The following is an 18,811-nucleotide window of genomic DNA, read 5'->3' on the forward strand; positions in this document are numbered from 1 at the left end:
CTGCCCCCTGACTGCCCCGACTTTTCAAGTATCACGGAGAGTGGCTTGGCGACTATATCAGCTGATTCCCTCAGGACTCTGGGATGCATCGCATCCGGTCCCATAGACTTCTGTATGTTCAGGTTCCTCAGGTGGTCACGAATCTGATCTTCTCTTACAGTGGGAGGGACTTTGCTCCCCCAGTCCCTGCCATACAGTCCATCCACTCAAGAGGTGTGGGAAGAGAGGTTGCCAGTGAAGACCGAGGCAAAAATGTTGTTGAGCACCTCAGCCTTGTCCTTGTCCACTGTTACGTGTTTGCCAGTCTTGCTTATCAGGTGGGAGCATGCTTTCTTTGACCTTCCTTTTCTAGCTGACATACCTGTAGAAGCCCTTCTTATTATTCTTTGTGTCCCTGGCCAAGTTCAGCTCCCGCTGCAGCTTGGCCTTCCTGGCCCCACCCCTACACAACAGGGCAGCGCCCCTGTACTCTTCCCAGGATACCTGTCCCTGCTTCCACTGCCTGTGTATTTCCTTCTTGCTCTTTAGTTTGACCAGCAGGTCTTGACCCAGCCATACCCGTGTCTTGCCTTCCTTTCCTGGTTTCTTACACTTGGGCATCGAGAGCTCTTGCACTGCATGGAAAGATCCATTCTTAAAGATCTGCCTGCTCTGTTCGCCTCCCTTGTCCCTGAGGGCAGTTTCCCAGGGTATCCTATTGACTAACTCCTTGAAGAGCTGGAATTTTGCTTTCCTAACGTTCAGGGTCCTGACTTTACTCTTTGCCTGACCCATATCCCTCAGACTGCAAACTCTACCAGCGCATGATCACTGCAGCCCAGGCTGCCTCCAATCTCACCGTCACCAATTTGCTCGCTTGTGTTGCTGACCAACAGGTCCACTGTTGCATCCTCCCTGGTAGGACTGTCTACTACCTGGCTTAAGAAGTTATCCTCAATGCACTCCAGGAGTCTCCTGGATTGCCTACAGCTCACCGTGCTATCTTTCCAGATGATGTCGAGGTGGTTGAAGGGCCCCAGCAGGATGAGAGCCTGTGAGCACAATGCCTCCTGTAGCTGGACTGAGAAGGCTTGGATAATAGGCTCCCCTTGATTGGGCAGACACCAACCACAAAGCTCCCCTTCTTGCCTTGGTCTCTAATTCTTACCCGTAAGCTTTCACCCTCCTCGTGGCTATTCCTCAGTGACAGCTCTTCACACTCTATCCATTTCTTGATGTAGAGGGCAAGCCCTCCACCCTTTCCTCGCTTGTCCCTTCTGAACAGCCTGTAGCCGTCAATAGCTACACTCCAGTCACAGGATTAATCCCACCAAGTTTCAGTAATGGCAACTAGGTCATAGCTTTTTAGCAGCACAGTGGCTTCCAGCTCCTCCTGTTTGTTGCCCATGCCGTGTGCGTTGGTGTGGAGGCACTTCAGCTGGGCTGTTGGCCACGTCACCTTCTCAGAAGAACACCTTAATTCCTTTGAGGTGTTCCACTGGTCTTTCCCTGCTGGCTCCTATTACCTCAGAAGCCCCTGGCTCATCTCCGTAAGACTTCAAGTGTGCATCAGTGTAGCCAGCACATCTCAGAGCAACAGGCTGAGGGCCCTCACTAGTACCCCGTCCCTCTAACCTTGCCACAGCTTGTCACGGGCAAGCCTGATATTATCCCCCTCCCCTTTCAAGCCTAGTTTAAAGCTGTCAATGAGCCCTGCTATGGTGTGAGCAAAGACCCTCTTCCCCCTTTGAGAAACGTGAATCCCATCTGATGCCAGCAAGCCTGGTGCCGTGTACGCCACCCCGTTATCGAAAAACCCGAAACTGCGGCAGTGACACCAGCCACGGAGCCATGTATTAATAGACTGGGTCTGTCTGTTTCTTCCAGTGTCACTGCCCACAACTGGAAGGAGAGAGTAAAAAATAACCTGTGCTCCAGATCCCCTTACCAACTATCCCAAGGCCCTGAAGTCTCTTTCAACCACCCCTGGACTACATGTTTTGACTTCATTGCCACCCACATGGAAGAGCCATAATGGGTAATAGTCCGAGGGCTGTACCAGGCTAGGAAGTTTCCTGGTGATGTTCTCAACCTGGGACACAGGAAGGCAGTGGACTTCCCTAGGAGGAGGGTCTGGCCAGCATATTGGACCCTCTGTTCCCCTCAGAAGGGAGTCGCCTACAACTATAACCCATCTTTTCTTCGTTGTGGAGGTGGTCATGACACAGGCAGTAGGCTTTTCTGACCTTGGCAGCACATCTGGTGAAGACGGACAGTAATCCACATCATCCACTGACTGGTCTTCCACATCCAGGACCCTCATACCTGTTGTACAGAGGCACTTGGGAAGGCAAGGGCAGGGCACCTGGGAACGTTTGACTTGGAAGAGATTTAAAATTAACATTCAAGTATGAAAGGCCTAATAACCCATGTGAGCAAGTGGAGAAAAAATTACCATTATTAAAATGGCAGAAGAGACAAGGATAACTATACTTATTGTTGACACGAGTGAAAGATCACTTGCTTCCATTCAAATCCTCTCGTATTTCACACTTTTCATATTTTTAGTCCCACACGGACTGAAAACAGCGGGCAGAGACAGATGCTGCTAATAAGGGTTTATTGACATTTCCAGGCAAGACAAGCACAGGCAAGGTACAAAGTCCATCCAGGGAGTCCATTCAGGAGCAGAAGATGGCCAGAAACAAGACTATAATGTACATCCAAAGGGTCTGTTCGAGGAGACAAGCTGCCTACAGCCAAGGTCCAATATCTGTAATTCACTTTTCTTAACAAATTCATTTTCTTTGCAGGCTGCAAATCTTCAATGAGGAATGTTTTTAATATGCATAATTCTGGAGCTATTTCTCCACGTAAGGACTTTGCTCCAAGTGACTTGCCCAACAGGATTATTTTCTCCATCTTCTCTCTATAGTGACTTCTTCATCACCATCCATTGACTGGCCTTCCATATCCATAGCCTCATACCTATTGTACAGAGGCATCGGGGAACGCGACGTGGGCAAGGAGGGGGTTCTCCTCCTGCCTTGAGTGTGGCCTTACTTCCATCCACTCCTCTCCTTTAAGCTACTGCTTGTGGGGGGAGGATACACATTCCCCTTGATCTTGGTTTTTTTTTTTTTTTCCTGGTGGCTGCTCCTCTTTTTGTCTCAGGGAGGGCAGAGCATGGTTCCATCAGTTTGTCTCGTCTTCAGAGTCCCAGATGCTCCTCAACCTTTCTATCTCCTCTCGTAGCTCTGCCACAAAGCTAAGCAGATCATCCAGGTGGTCGGTCACACCTTACACAGCTGTTCTCAACTACTGCCATCTGTTACCAGTGAAATGTCCACAGTTATTCACACTCTGGGTCCATTTGTATTGATGAAGACATCCAAGCCTCCACTGCTGCATTTCCATACATTTCTGCTGAAAGGCTTAGAGATTTTTTTGACCACTCCTCCAGCATGAGTGCCACTCGAGACAGTTGTAACTCAGGCACATACATTACAGAAGTGTTTCTGCTGAAGTAGCATTACTCTTATCAGAAACTATTTATTCTGGAAGATAGGATTAACATAAGCATTCAGAATTAGCTTTTAAAAATTGACAAAAAGTGAGCTAAGCTAGTTAATAAAAAAATGTTGCTTGAGATGTCATAAGATACAGTACATTAGAAGTTTTAGAACTTGGGGAGTGTAAGAAGTCAGCTGAGAAATTAATTGTGCAATTGTGTCAATACACTTATGCTAGTGCTTTACACATGCCATTTATTTCTCCTCGCTGAGTTCACTATCTCTTTTTGCAGAGTACACTTCATAGAAAAAAATATTTACTAAATATATACTACCATTTAAAATTGCTCTACTCGGTTTTTAATACTTCAGCTAAAAAGTAAACAGTTAACACCACAAATTTGTTGTACCTTTTTTTTGCCCCTCTAGAGACATTCCTCTGAAGAGTGAATTGAAGACAAACCAGACATCACTGTCTGCTTCAATACCTCTGCCAAACAACTCCTTTTAAAATATTTATTTAAAAACCAACAGTCTTCTGCAATTGGGAAATATTAGGTGCAAAAATAAAAGTCAGATCAGTCTCAGTATGAAAAATATGAATTTTACACTAGGCTCAGATGAAATAAGCCTCTACCAAGATAATTGTTTCCCCCTGATACATGACACTCAGCCTACGTTTGGCCCTCAGAATCATCACATGGACTTTCATCCTAAATGGAGCAAGATTTTAAAAGGCAATGCATTAACACACAGTGGAATAACTAAGGATAAAACAGTTCTGAACCCACGCTGCGTGTATTAAATGCTGCTAGAGAGTTTTACCTAAAAGATCCTCCTTGGTACTCTTCCGGTAACAGTTTTCCATCTCTTGCTTTCTTTGCTAGAGCCTAAGGAAAATGAAAGAAGAAAAAGAAGAGGAGAGAAAAAAGAAAGTGTTGTAATAGACTAATTTCTTTTAATTCAGTAAGACATTTTAAGTACCATATAGCCATTAAAAAGTCATCTGCTTTTGGATTTAGGAAAGTACCTCAGCAACGTTGTTGTAGCTGCAATGATTTGGCAAAGAGACTAGGACACAAAACTTCATTTTCCCAACAATATTGGGAAATATAAAAATAAGGTCTCTTTAGATAGAAGCAGTGGGAATCAGGACGAATTATTCTTACAGTAGTTCTCTCATAAGGAAGAAAGGACTGTGCTGACCTCTAGAGAAAGAGTACTCATTGGTGGGTCAACAGACAGTTAGTTATTCAGCCACCAACCTGTTCCTAACACCCTGTGAGTACCCAATGGAAAAGGTGGCGAGTGGAAGTGCGTAGGATGAATCCTCCATTAGTAGCAACCTTTCCAAAATGAGGAGCTCTTCAACTCACAGCAGAGACTGAAGTGGGCGTATATATACAGGACAGATATCTTTCCTATTCATACTGAATACATGTAATGTGTTTAGCTTGTATCATATTTATTCCACAAGTGGAAAAGTCCATGGAAAATGTTGTATTGTGACAATTGTCTTAAAATGTCACAATGCTGGTCTATGTAAAATACTGCTCATTAGTCTGAGGAGTTTAACATTACCTTTTTCGTGACATTCTCAACTGAACTGCATATTGAAAAAATACGGACAGAAATAAGTGCCATAATATAACTGCACAGAGAGTAACACAAGCAACTACAAGCAAATTTCTGGGAAAAGAGGTAAAACAACATCCCAAACAAACAAAATGTCAAACCCAAAGACTAGAAATACTGAAGAAATTACCATTATCTAGCTGCCTCATGAGGATTAAAGAAATACAATGATATTAAATTGCAGAAGTCTGTACAGGTTTATTTTTCAAATAGTTTAGCCAGCATGCAACTAAATAACATGTTGGCTAAGTTATCATCAATTAAAAATCAACCAAGTTGCAAAATTAATAATATTTTGAAGTCTAAGGAATGCTGAAACTGCATTAGATTCATTTTGAAACTGTTTCTGTTATTACTGATGTGTATCTGGGTCATGCCACATTTTCTGCTACAAAAACTGTATAGCTGCTATATTCCTCAACCTACTGTACATTTACGACCTACCTTTGCAGAGGCAGCAATTTCCTTTATTCCCTTGGCAGCAACATCTTTTATGATCGGTGTAATGAGACCTCGGTCTGTTGCCACAGCAATAGAAATGTCAATGGACTGCAGCTGTCTGCAGAATTCTCCATCCCAGGTTACATTCACATCTGGCATTTGCTAGGAGAGAGTTAAAAAGACAGCTGTTAAAAGAACACTGGTGCAATCAATTATCAAGAAAATGGAAAATCCTTTAAGACATGTAGCTACGTACAGGCATTCACCAAATTAATTACACACTGCTGTCTGTAAATGAAGGCAAAAGAACAGGTCACATCTGCCATCAGGACTGCCACAAGCAAGCCAAAAAAAAAAAAAAAAAATCACTGTGAGGGCCTAAGAACAGATGTACGTTTGCATTTATTTTATTTTATTTCATTTAACCTTACTTTGTCAAAAAGCATCAATGTATGCTACAGGAACTGAAAATGTCAGGGCAGCCAGAAGGTTTTTTGGTGCTGCTGGAAAAAAAAAATTAACAAATGCCTACCTCCTTCAGGAGTCACTGATACAATCTTACAGATGCCCAGCATGCAAAACCAGAAAACAGAGTCATTTCACCCTCCGAATAAATCACAGGATATTGACTTGAAAAGCATGGAAACGGACATCCTACTATATCCATTTCCACTTGTGTCTCAAGGATGACTCTTAATGGAAGCTACAAATAATATGCTGCAGGTACGCTCAACTGTTACTCAGACGAGGTTCTCCTAAAATGCAACAGATTTTTTTTTTTTTGTGTGGACACAATTAAAACTGAGATAATGTTTACTGATAAATTCAATGAGGTTTCCTGAGTTTGCCATATAAAGCTGAAACAGTTTTGGGGAAAAAATCCCCCCAACATGCAGGTGAAGTCTCAAGTAACTGGTCATAGATACTGTGAAAGTATTATTTCTAATAAATCCAAGATTAGTATTTAGTGACCTTAAAGAAATTAGGAACTAGGAATTTGACTTCACACTGGAGAAGTTATCCCAGAAATCAGTATGGGAGAGACACTATCTCTATCTAAACTAACTCCACTCCTAGAAGAAGGGTGTAACAGTACTCTCTGTTCTTACACTTCAACACCAGATTGTATATTTAAAAAAAAAAAAAAGTAGTACTCCTCCTTGCAAATTAAATAAACTTTAGGAAAGTGCCACAGTACACACAGCTGTCAGATGCCTTCAAGTGGGTGTTGTGTAAGTATGACTCTCTATATAAAGTATCGAAAAGAGATGGTAGGGACAAGGAGTTTTTCCTATCAACTTCAATGTGATTATAATAGTCTTAATTTTGATGTAGACCAGACAGTACTATTTCTCCCATCACTTCAGCAATTAAAGACTGTTTATTTTTAAAGAATGGCTGCTATAGTGGCTATTATTAGTAAGCCCAACCACTTGTGGATATCAGCCTGGTAACTTTTATTCCTTTCTCCTCCCTACTTATACCAGAAAGCCAGAATTGTTCTAAAGGGTTATCATCTGGTGAGCCCACCAGCACATTCAAAACCCTCTGGTTGTCAAATGGCAAGACCAAGCCAAAAAGTAGAATTCATAATTGGACTTGTGATCCTAAGAACTGTGAAGGAGAAATTTAGCATGTTAAAGAATTGATATAACCAGTATCTTGAGGTGTTTGTCAACCAGTCACAACAACCCCAGCTCCCTCAGCCTGTCCACACAGGAGAGATGCTCCATACCTCTGATCATTTTTGGGGCCCTCCTCTGGACCCACTACAACAGGTCCACGTCTTTCCCATGCTGAGGGCTCTATAGCTGGACACCATACTCCAGGTGGGGTCTCACCAGAGCTGAGTAGAGGGACAGAATCACCTCACTCAACCTGCTGGCCTTTGGCTGGCTTTCTGGGCTGAGAGCACACACTGTAAGCTCATGTCCAGCTTTTCCTCCACCAACAACCCCCAGGTCCTTCTCAGCAGGGCTACGCTCAATCCCTTGATCTCCCAACCTGCATCAATACCAGGGGTTGCCCTGACACAGGTGCAGGACCCAGCACTTGGCCTTGTTGAACCTCTTGAGGTTCACACAGGCTTGTCCAGATCCCTGTGAATAGCATCCCATCCCTTAGGCATGTCAACCATACCACTCAGCTTGGTGTCATCCACAAACTTGCGGAGAGTGCACTCGATCCCACTGTCTCTGTCACTGATGACGATATTAAGCAGTACTGGTCCCAATATGGACGCCTGAGGCACACCACTTGTCACTGATGTTCATCTGCACATTGAGCCATTGACCACTGCCCTCTGGATGCAACCATCCAACCAATTCCACCTTCACCAAACAGTCCACCCATCAAATCCATACCTCTCCAATTTAGAAAGAGGGATGTTATGAGGGACCATGTCAATGGCCATAGAGACATCCAGATAGACAACATCTGTGGCTCTTCCCTTGTCCACTGATGTAGTCACTCCATCATAGAAGGCCACTCGTTTGGTCAGGCAGGACTTGCCCTTGCTGAAGCCATGCTGGCCATCTGAAATCACCTCCCTGTTCTCCATGTGCCGTCACATGGCTTCAAGGAGGATCTGTTCCATGATCTTCCCAGGCACAGAGGTGAGGCTGACAGGTCAGTAGTTCTCAGGGTTCCCAGGTTAGAATTTCCTCTAACCCAACGCACAAAAACTCCAGCTTCTCAGAATCAGACTTAGAACACCAACTCATTTATAACTAAAGATGCACTGATTTTTACAAAGCTGTATGCATCACCATTTTACTAGGTTTGTCTATTGAATTTCCTTCAAAGTTAAAAATGACACACTACAGATGACTTTCATGTTGGCAGCGCAGAACCATCTAATCTGAAGTTCAAGATTAAAATTCTGTATTACATAAGTGTCAGCTGAAAACACTAGGAAAAATACATATCTAATCACAGATTAAATATTTTTATTTGTCTATCAGAAAGAGAAACCATATTTACAGAATTCATTGGCTAGGTCATTTTGTGATGGCAGATAGAAAATCTTGTTTTAAATAATGGCAACAAACAACATGCATAGTCCACACATATGCTCCTTCAAAGTACAGTAAAGCAGCCTAACAGTTAAATGGACAGGAAGCTATGGTCTTTTTGTGTAGAATAGGAAAAAACAAAACCTAATCTTTCATTCCACTTTCTCTGTCTCCTGTTCCTTTTACCTGCTCTCTGGTGCAGAAATTTGTTAATCCATGCTCACAGCTAGCAGTTCACAGTAATTTTTGGATGTCACTATTTCCTTGTGTAAGGTCTCATTAGGCCACAAACACAAGTTTCGTGCTACATTCACATCTAACAAACACATAGCAAGCATACTTAGCTCCTCCTGTTTCTGTATAGAATAACTTGGGAAGCTTCCTCCAGTCTATTCAGTGTCCAGGATTTCTCTCAGACACCTGCTTATGAAAGTGCCTAGAATCCTGCTTATTTTCTGTCAAAATCAATAGCTCTTGCAATTAGACATTAATATTTAGATCATGTTTGGCTAGAAATTTCTCAAGTCCATTCCACTGCGGTGTTCTCTCTCTTAATTCCATATGGCCATGGGAATAGTTCCTCAACTTAAAATGTAACCTCCTCCTTCAGCCTTTGACTAGATAAAATAATCCTGGCAAATGATAAAAAATGGCTCTCACTCCCTTTCTGATATTTTTATGTTGTTATGAGGTAATGCAACTAGTCTGGATCCTTGTTCTGCTTTATCTTGTGTGTTTGTAGCTTTTAGACTCTGCTGCTGAAACAATGAAATGACACCAGAAATGTTTAGCTTTTCTGGGCATTTCCCATATAGCTAGAAGGTGTAATCACTGGGTAATCAAGAAGGTATAGATAACAAATCCATGGCAATACCAAACTTCTTCAAAATTTGCATTCATTCATTGTCACACATAAGTACATTGCCTTGATGATGAGGTCAAACTCCCTAAGATAGTTTCAGGATCAAGCATGTGTCCCCCTTAATTACCTGTCTACGTGACAGAGATCTTTTCCAGTTGTTAATGGTCACTGAAAGACACTATTTCCTCCTGAACCTTAAAAATACCGGCCTTCAGGCTGGTCAAAACTCCCACCTATGACTTACTCCAAAATTATGTGCAAACTTAATTTAAATCAAAAACACTCCACATCTAAGTGAAACCACCACACAGTTCTTTCTTTTCAGAAGTTTGGAAATAAGATTAATTTTACATTATGTTTTCCAAGTGATTATATTTGAGACACTCTGGACTAAGAGTAGACAGTTCCAAAGTGTGGCAGTTCTCCTAATGAAAGATTTCTGAAACCTTTGAGTTTCAAAAAAGTGGCACTGGGAGTGTTTTCCAAGCAGAGCAATCGACTCAAATTGGAAGGCAATGTACCCAGTCCGACCAAGAGAACACGCAAATAGCGTATGGAGACTGTGAAGCCTCTGTAGTTTGGCATAGAATAAATAGACCATAATGAAATTTAAGGTCTTAACTTCAGAATGTATCACAATTGTTTAACTTTTCCATTGACAAAGCGAACAATGACAGCTTTAATTTTACCTGGGATATTAAAAACCCTGACAATAAGAGATAAAGAATTACAAGCTCTGCCATGATCGCATTCATATCTCCATATAGGCTTACAAAATATTTCTTGTCTCCTTGGGAGTTTACTATAAAACTTTTTTTTTTAAAGTCAATTATTCACTTACCTTCAGAGTAACTGCAGTTGCCTTGATAATAAAGTCATTTACAGATACTTTAATGTCATCTGCAAAAAGAAAAAAAAAAAAAAAAAAAAAGACAGTCATTGCTCCTAAGATTTGTTTATCAACATTTGTGTGATGACAAGATTCCCACGATTCTGGCAATGTTTCAAAGAAGCAAATCTGCTGAATGTAACTAATCTTCAAACTACAACCATAAAAGCAAGAAAACTTTTCTCCCCCTTGGGACAAAAGGAGTATCATCAAGGAAAAGTCTCCACGGCAGAGACATTCTTGCTAGCTGTTACGAGAAGATCAAAAAAGCTTTACTCCTAGTAATACTCAAAGTATCACTCCTCATTCTTATAAGTAGCAGCCCATGTGTGTATTATGCTTTACATATTTACTGTCTATGTAGAAATCTATTGTTGGATCTAAATATAGAGAGATAATACTGGAGACTACTATTTTTTATGTTGTGTGATGCATTAACAGGAATAATTTCAGAGATCAGCTTTTATTCAGTTATAAATCAGAAGTACGTTGTTCTCCAGTGACCATTATGGCCTATAGTGTAAGAATTAGCAAGGTGAAGGCATCTGTCAATCCTTAAAATGGCTTAAGGATATATTCAAAAGCAGGCTGCAAAATAACAGGAGAGCGACGAAGTTGTTAACTTAAAAGCAAAGCTACCAACAAAAAAAGGTAGCATTAGTCAGAAGGAGATAAAATAACTTTGGGAGGACTGGATTTTTTCAATGTGAGCCTAAGAAATACTGCGTAACACTTCATACATTTGCTTTCTTTCCCCAAAAGCTTGGGAGATAGGAGGGATGAAAACAATGACTATATTTGCTCTGCATTATTTTCTTCCAAGTTTTAGGAGATCGAAAGTACTAACTAAAATAAGGACTGACAGCAGAACCAAAGGCTATCGATACAATACAGAATATGCCTCAGTTGCTACAACGTTATCCTGAAGATGCATGATACTTACACAATATTAAATGCATCCCAATAAAAACATTACTCTACTACCATCACCACTGCTGTCAGTAAATAGATGAAGAAGCAAAAGTACTTCATTTCCGAGTCCGTCTTATGGCATGTAATACACATACCTTTTGAAAAGCTTTTGTAAAGGGAGACTTATTTATAGATAATTATATTAAGTGAAATCTTCTTAAATGTTCATAAATTTGGAGCAATGAACTAAGTATCCACTTACCACATAATGGACCTGCAACGTTTGCCATGATTAGCTATCTATGGATAAAAAGTGAGGTAGAATTGTAACGTAACACAATGGAATTTGCAAGTACTACGGTGCATTGACAGAATTTCACATCAGACAAACCTGTATCTTGGTCACCAAATATATTTTGGTATTTTATATTTTGATATTTTATATTTGATTTATATATTACATTCCTAACCCTTAGCAAAAATGTCACTGTCCATGAGGGGGGCAGGAATACAGTGAAAATATAACAGTATAGTTAAACGAAGTATGTCTGATAATATTTCACCCTCAATCATTGAGGTTTACAGTTTAAAGACAGGTAAACAGCACCAAGAACGTTTTGGTCAAATCACTGAAAGACTGTAATAATTTGCTTGAAGAACAACTAATTGTTGATCATCGTCCAAAGCTACAGTAATCAAAACATTACTTTGAGACTACCAATTCACAATGTGTCACTGATCAGAAGTATTTGTGACTTTGGAGTCTGCATTTCATTGACTTGAATCTGACAGTTGTCTCCCAAGTGATAGAATACCATATTTTGCTCTCTACCAAATTATTTATTACAGAGAAGTTATTTAATGCACATTGTTCAATGAATACTTTGTACCTAGGAATAAAGGGACACATAAAAGTGTTTATCTCCCTGGGATACCAAGAAATGCCAACTCCTCATTTTTATTTTCCAGAAATGCAGCCTTCAGATGTACAGCAATGCATTGCAACAACTCATATTTCGTCCCCTGTCAATCTTTCAGGCTCTCTTCCTTGTCAACTTGGATTATGTTCTTTATCTTTTCAAAACTTTTGTTAAACACAGCCTTACTTACTACCTAGAAAACTTAAAAAGGTCCTTTTACTCTTCCATGACTTTTCAAAGTCATTACTATATTTTGCTTTGCAAGTAATAACTGACTGATGATAACTAAAGTCTCAAAACTGACATAAAAGCTGAAAGTAATTTAGAATTCCAAATCATATTCCTTAGTATTACTATCACATGCAGCCTCTGAAAAAACAGTTCAGTAAAAAGTTAGGACTCAAGTTGATTGAATGTCCAATAATTAATGATTAACAGTGTTTCTCTTTTTACAGCCTAACAATCCTTGTGATTTGGGGTCAGTTTTCAAGGCTAGTGTTCAGATCCTTCTAACTGGCTTGTACAAGTGTGAAGATATTTGTGGCCTAATTCTGTAAGTAAAAGTCTCCAGGTCTCACAGATTTCAGTTAAACCTTACAATATGCAGCATTTCTCAGAACTGGACCTAATTTGTACAGATTAAATAAAGTTACAGCAATGTCAGCAACAGGTGGCCCCAGCTTTCATGGTCTGCTCTAAATGCTTCAATAAAGCAGAAGAAAGCACTCGGTTTCTCAATCAGTACAGTAATAAAAATGTAAATTAAAACTATCCTGCATAAAACTATACTGAATGCAGAGTTCACATGGCTTCAGAAAACTATCATTTGAACCTATGAGCTTTCAAACCATGATAGCAATGATGAAGCTTCAGAAGAAAACTTGAAGTGTCACATGTCACTGCCTTAGACCTATAAATATTCACTTTTCATTATTGTGGTAATGTCTAAAGCAGCATACACTATTAATTCTATTTCTACTACTTGGTGTAATAATGAGTATACACATTTACAAGCTGAACTATTGAGACCAAATGATTTAAATGGTACCAGAAAAAAGGACTAGTTCAACAACACCAAAATGAATCCATGTGAGATTGTTTATGTACCTTCCTCTTGTGTTAGAGAGCTGTATACTCCCATGAATGTCTTTACTCTTTAGAAGCAAACTTTGATCTTAAAAAAAAAAGTATAGTAAATTAAAAAACCACCTGTTTCTCCTCATTATAAGATAACGGGCATTCAGAATTGTTTTCTGTAACTCAGGTAACAGACTTAGTACCATATATGCATGTTTCCTTCAGCAGAGCTTCACTGCTTGCTTGTGCAGCCTGAACAGTGTGGAAAATGAAGTTTCATAAAATGGAATGAATGAAAATTAAATTCATAAAGTGGCAGAGATTAATCTGCATGCCTAGAACAAGATCCAAACTTTGTAGGCATTGAAAAGTCAAACTCCATAAACAAATGAACCATTTTTCCCACCAGCATAATTAGCTAGGCCTCTCAAAAAGTAATCAATATTTTCCCAATTTGATTTGAAAAGGGATCTCTCCTCTAAAAGAAAGAAAATTCATTTAAAAACCTACACCTAATTGGTTTGGCTGCAACTGATGAAGCAGATATCAACTGATTTCAACCAATTTCTAGCAGATAAAATGCAACAGATGTCATGTCATTTTAGGCAGAGATAAGATATTGCCCATTTAATAAACCTGCTAACCTCAGACACTAGAAATACATATTCTTTGTGAACAATATTCCACATTTTATAGCAACTTAAGACCAGAAAAACTACTTACAGATATCGCAGTCAATCATACTACATGATCTTGACCTATTTATCAAGTTCTGCCTCAAAAACAGATAGATTTCCTGAGATGGCTACTCTTCCTGGACAGCTGTATCCAAACCTCAATGTATTAGAATACATCTCCATGTATTAGGATTAGAGCTCCATGGACAAGCAGGAAATTAAAGTCAGGCATTGCTGCCACCTGGGCCTGTCTCCCTTCCCCCAGGCTACTGCTTCCTACTTTGCACCATCACCTCAATCGTGCTTGATTAACTGTTTTACAGGTCTGATGCCAAAATGTATCTGTAAATTAGGACAGCTTAAAACAACTCAAGTTTTGGCATCAGAAAAAATGAAGATACTACAGAGACATATGAAGCACAGGTTTTCAACTGTTTAATCCAGCTTTTCTGTGAAGAAAAATTTCTCCAAGAAAATCTACAAGCTCTGCAAGTAGCTTAGGAGATAAATGAAGATGGAAGATGCGACTGAAAAGAACAGGGAATTAATTCATTATTTTTTTCCACAGCACCACGTTGGTGACAGAGATACGCTTGCTGAGAAAAAACAGTCTTATAGCGCAACTGCTCAACAATTCTTTCTGATCTTATTTCATTACAGTCCTTTAAATTCTTTTTCAAGATGTGTATTTTATGGAAAATAGCTTTATAAGTGTGATGTAAAAAAGAAACATTACATTACAAAATAAATTTTTCCGCAAGCTTAAATACGAGTCAAAAGAAAATTGTACATTGTACCTAGAAGGACAGAGCATGACTGTATTTTACTTTGAAGCTTCCCCTATCATCTTTCACATGAATAATTTCAGATTTTAACCATCAAGAAACTGAATATTGCAGCATCTGGATGGAAAGAAACTGAAACCTACTGGACAATGCATAGCCCTATATTAAATTGCAGTTGTCTATAGTGTTGTGTTAGTTGGCAAGTAACACCTGTCTTGGTAAATTGTCCAATTCAATAATCACAGAGAACTACAGCTTGATTCCAACATACAGAATGCTGAAAAAGATTATTTGAATACATAGTGTTCTGCCTACACAAAAATCTACACCTCCTGAGCAAAATTATGTAAACAAGATAAACTATGCATTGGTACCACACGTTAGATTAAATAAGTTTAATCACTAACCTTTGGCCAATTCTTTTCTTAATCTCAAAATAGCATCAATGTCACAGTCAGTAGCAGCATATGCATGAGGTATAGTAGTTTTAGACTCTGTTAATCTCTTGGCAATAACTCTTCGGATGTTGCTAGCTGGGATTTCTGTGAATGTGCCCTGAAAGAAATCATATGCTGCATATTAAATATCAAGAGAGCAAACATACTTCCCCTTTGCTGAAACAGGACTCCAGCACTGATGTGTTATCATCAGTGTCTCCTGCTCACTTCAAATATCCCCTAGATATTAAAAAGTGATATATTCCAGCTACTGAAATTAATACGATTAAGATCCCTTGAGTGTTCCATCTAGTCTATTCCACTTAAGTTGGATCAATGCAACAAGTTTTATAAAATAAAGACAGTTTCATTTTAGAGTATAGAATTCATCCTACTGTTCTAGCAGACTGCTTAAAAGAAAAAAAAATTCCGAACAGTCAGGCATTAATTCTCAGCCAGAGTATAAGCACTGTTCAATCTGCCAGACCTGGCATATTGCTCAGAATATGCTTTGTTCCATTTAAATTATAATAGAATATTTCCTCAGTAAGTTAATGTTTTTGCAGTTCCCCAAGTGGTTTCTTAAGACAGGATTTACTGCATATCATTTTTGCTATTCTTCTCTCTCCTGCCAGATATATTCAGTGATGTTTCAATGCAGAAGTTTTCCCAAATTGTTCATAGAAGCAAGTCAACTTCCAAGGAATCTCTTGAAATACCAGTAACTACAGAAAGCAAGAAAGTGATTCTGTAAAACATTCTTTTGTATACCTAGTCTATAGCACATATGCTACATACTGAGTAGTACTCAACACACAACAAATTCCAACATGTATGTTCTGGTGCAATCATAGGAACATTTTTTTCTGTATTGAAAAAATACCTAAGTTTGAGCTTTGTGGGCTGTTTGGTTCTTTGTACTGTGCAAAAAAAAAAAAAAAGCAGCATTTTCTGAATATTATGAATTGTAGCTACATTGTAAACTTCAGCCTGTAAAGATACTTCAAGATTAGTTCAAGGGCCAGAAATGTTTTTTCACCCTGTTTTTCACAAAATCTTTTCAATTTCTAGTATTGTGCATTTCCGCATGGACATTTATTCTTTAAAAAATAATTTCTGGTATTTCTAACATTTCAAATCAACACAGAAACTGTATTTAGGTGCTAGAGTTGGCAAAATTACTCTTCAAAAGCAACCACTAAATCCTTCCCTTCCTTGCTTCTTGATAACTCATCAATGGATATTTACATATACTTATATTGCAGGAAAGCAAATGAAGTACAGTAAAAATAAATCAGGATTCAAGTTTCTCTGAGTTTGGAAACACATGCTAACATACTGATCTTGCAGGGACTGAGGAAAAGGGTGTATTGTTCATTTCCAAACTAGTGACATCTTGTGTGGGAACTGAAATAGAACTGCAGCCTCCCTGCCCTTCCCCTTTCCAAGGCCTGCAATATAAACTTTTTCATGGCTTCAATTTGTGAGTTACACAAAGTAGAGCGCAGATCATAATTTCAAGAACTCTGCAGTTTGAATTACACTGTTTTAGAATCAAACGTACTAAAAACTGCACATACCTGGGCTTAGCATCTGGGTGGCCTTAGTTTTCTTGTCTCTCCTGTTCTGGAAATCTCATATAGCTACCTAAGTAGCCATGGCAATACTTAACTGTAGCAATGTTGAGGACTTAACAGACACCTTACCAGTGCAGCAGGTTGTCCTGGTGTGGAAACTGGTGGAACAGCTGGCCTTGGATAAGCAGAAGTCACAGCTGTTGCTTGCAAAGCAGAAGCCACTGCAGTAGGCTGAGGAGGAGCTGGAGAAACCAAAGGTTTCATTTCACTGGTTTTGCCCTTGTGCTTCTCTTGCAGAAGTTTGAGAGCATCCCTGGTGATTAAACACAATGAAATACTGACAAAAACTATTTCAAAAATTTCCAAAGTATTACTATTCCATTACTTATTTTACTTAAATAGAATCATAGAATGGTTTAGGTTGGAAAGGACCTCGAAGATCATTGAGTTTCAACCCCCCTGCCATGGGCAGGGACACCTCCAACTAGACCAGGTTGCCCAAGGCCACATCCAGCCTGGCCTTGAACACCTCCAGGAATAGGGCCTCAACAACTTCTCTGGGCAACCTGTTCCAGTGCCTTAAAACCCTCAAACTAAAAAATTTATTCCTAATGTTTAATCTTAACCTGCCCTCTTCCAGTTTAAAGCCACTCCCACTCATCCTATCACTACATGCCCTAGTAAAAAGTCCTTCCCCAGCTCTCCTGTAGGCCCCCTGTAGGTACTGGAAGGCCACAATAAGATCTCCCCGGAGCCTTCTCTTCTCCAGGCTGAACAGCCCCAACTCTCTCAGCCTCTCCTCATAGGAGAGGTGCTCCAGCCCTCGGATCATCCTCGTGGCTCTCCTCTGGACACGCTCCAGCAGGTCCATGTCCTTCATATGTTGGGGACTCCAGAGCTAGATGCAGTACTCCAGGTGGGGTCTCACCAGAGTGGAGCAGAGGGGCAGCATCACCTCCATTGACCTGCTGGCCACACTTCTTTTGATGCAGCCCAGGATACAGTTGGCCTTCTGGGCTGCGATCACACAGTGCTGGCTCATGCTGAGCTTCCGGTCAATCAGTACACCCAGGTCCTTCTCCTCAGGGCTGCTCTCCAGCCATTCCCTGCTGAGCCTGTATTTGTGCTTGGGTTTGCCCTGACCCAGATGTAGGACCTTGCACTTGGCCTTGTTGAACTGCATGATGTTGGCTTGGGCCCACCTCTCCAGCCTGTCCACGTCCCAGCGCATCCCTGCCCTCCAGCGTGTCAACCTCACCAAACAGCTTGGTATTATTGGCAAACTTGCTGAGGGTGCACTCGACCCCACTGTCCATGTCGCCGACAAAGATGTTGAACAGTACAGGTCCCAGTACCAACCCCTGAGGAACACCACTCATCACTGCTTTCCACTTGGACATTGAGCTGTTGACCGCAAGTCTTTGAGTGCAACCATCCAGCCAGTTCTTTATCCACCGAGTGGTCCATTTGTTGAATCCATGTCTCTTCAATTTAGAGACCAGGATATCATGTGGGACAGTGTCAAATGCTCTGCACAAGTCCAGGTAGATGACATCCGTTGATCTTCCCTTGTCTACTGCGGCTGTAACCCCTTCGTAGAAGGCTACCAAATTTGTCAGGCATGACTTGCCCTTGGTAAAGCCATGCTGGCTGTCACCAATCACCTCCTTGTTTCCCATGTGCTTCAGCAGAGTTTCCAGGAGGATCTGCTCCATGATCTTGCCAGGCACAGAGGTGAGACTGACTGGCCTGTAGTTCCCTGGGTCTTCCTTCTTTCCCTTTTTGAAAATAGAGGTTATGTTTCCCCTTTTCCAGTTGGCAGGAACCTCACCAGACCACCACGACTTCTCAAATATGATGGCTAGTGGCTTAGCGACTTCATCTGCCAATTTCCTCAGGACCCACGCACTTGTGCACCTTCAGGTTCCTCACGTGGTCTCTCACTTGATCTTCACCTACAGTGGGCGGTTCTACATTTTCCCAATCCTCGCCTTTACATTCTGCATGATCGGTACTGCAGGTGCAGTCCTTGCCAGTGAAAACAGAGGCAAAAAAAGTCGTTGAGGACCTCAGCTCTGTCTCTGTCCCGGGTAA

The 18,811-nt window shown here is 40.6% G+C and overlaps 1 protein-coding gene across 1 annotated transcript in view; it reads right to left on the reverse strand.

Moving 5' to 3' along the window:
- The window catches only part of PDHX (pyruvate dehydrogenase complex, component X), a 61,597-nt gene that overhangs the window by 2,699 nt on the left and 40,087 nt on the right, over positions 1–18,811 (reverse strand). Inside the window, exons 6-10 of the mRNA XM_009886444.1 lie at positions 16,847–17,030; positions 15,111–15,258; positions 10,285–10,343; positions 5,571–5,729; positions 4,317–4,381 (exon numbers count right to left, since the gene is read on the reverse strand). Of these exons, the coding sequence (XP_009884746.1) occupies positions 4,317–4,381; positions 5,571–5,729; positions 10,285–10,343; positions 15,111–15,258; positions 16,847–17,030 (615 nt within the window). The remainder of the gene's footprint in view (positions 1–4,316; positions 4,382–5,570; positions 5,730–10,284; positions 10,344–15,110; positions 15,259–16,846; positions 17,031–18,811) is intronic.

The sequence above is a fragment of the Charadrius vociferus genome, unplaced genomic scaffold, assembly GCF_000708025.1.
Source record: "Charadrius vociferus isolate BGI_N301 unplaced genomic scaffold, ASM70802v2 scaffold66, whole genome shotgun sequence".
Taxonomy (NCBI): Eukaryota; Metazoa; Chordata; class Aves; order Charadriiformes; family Charadriidae; genus Charadrius; species Charadrius vociferus.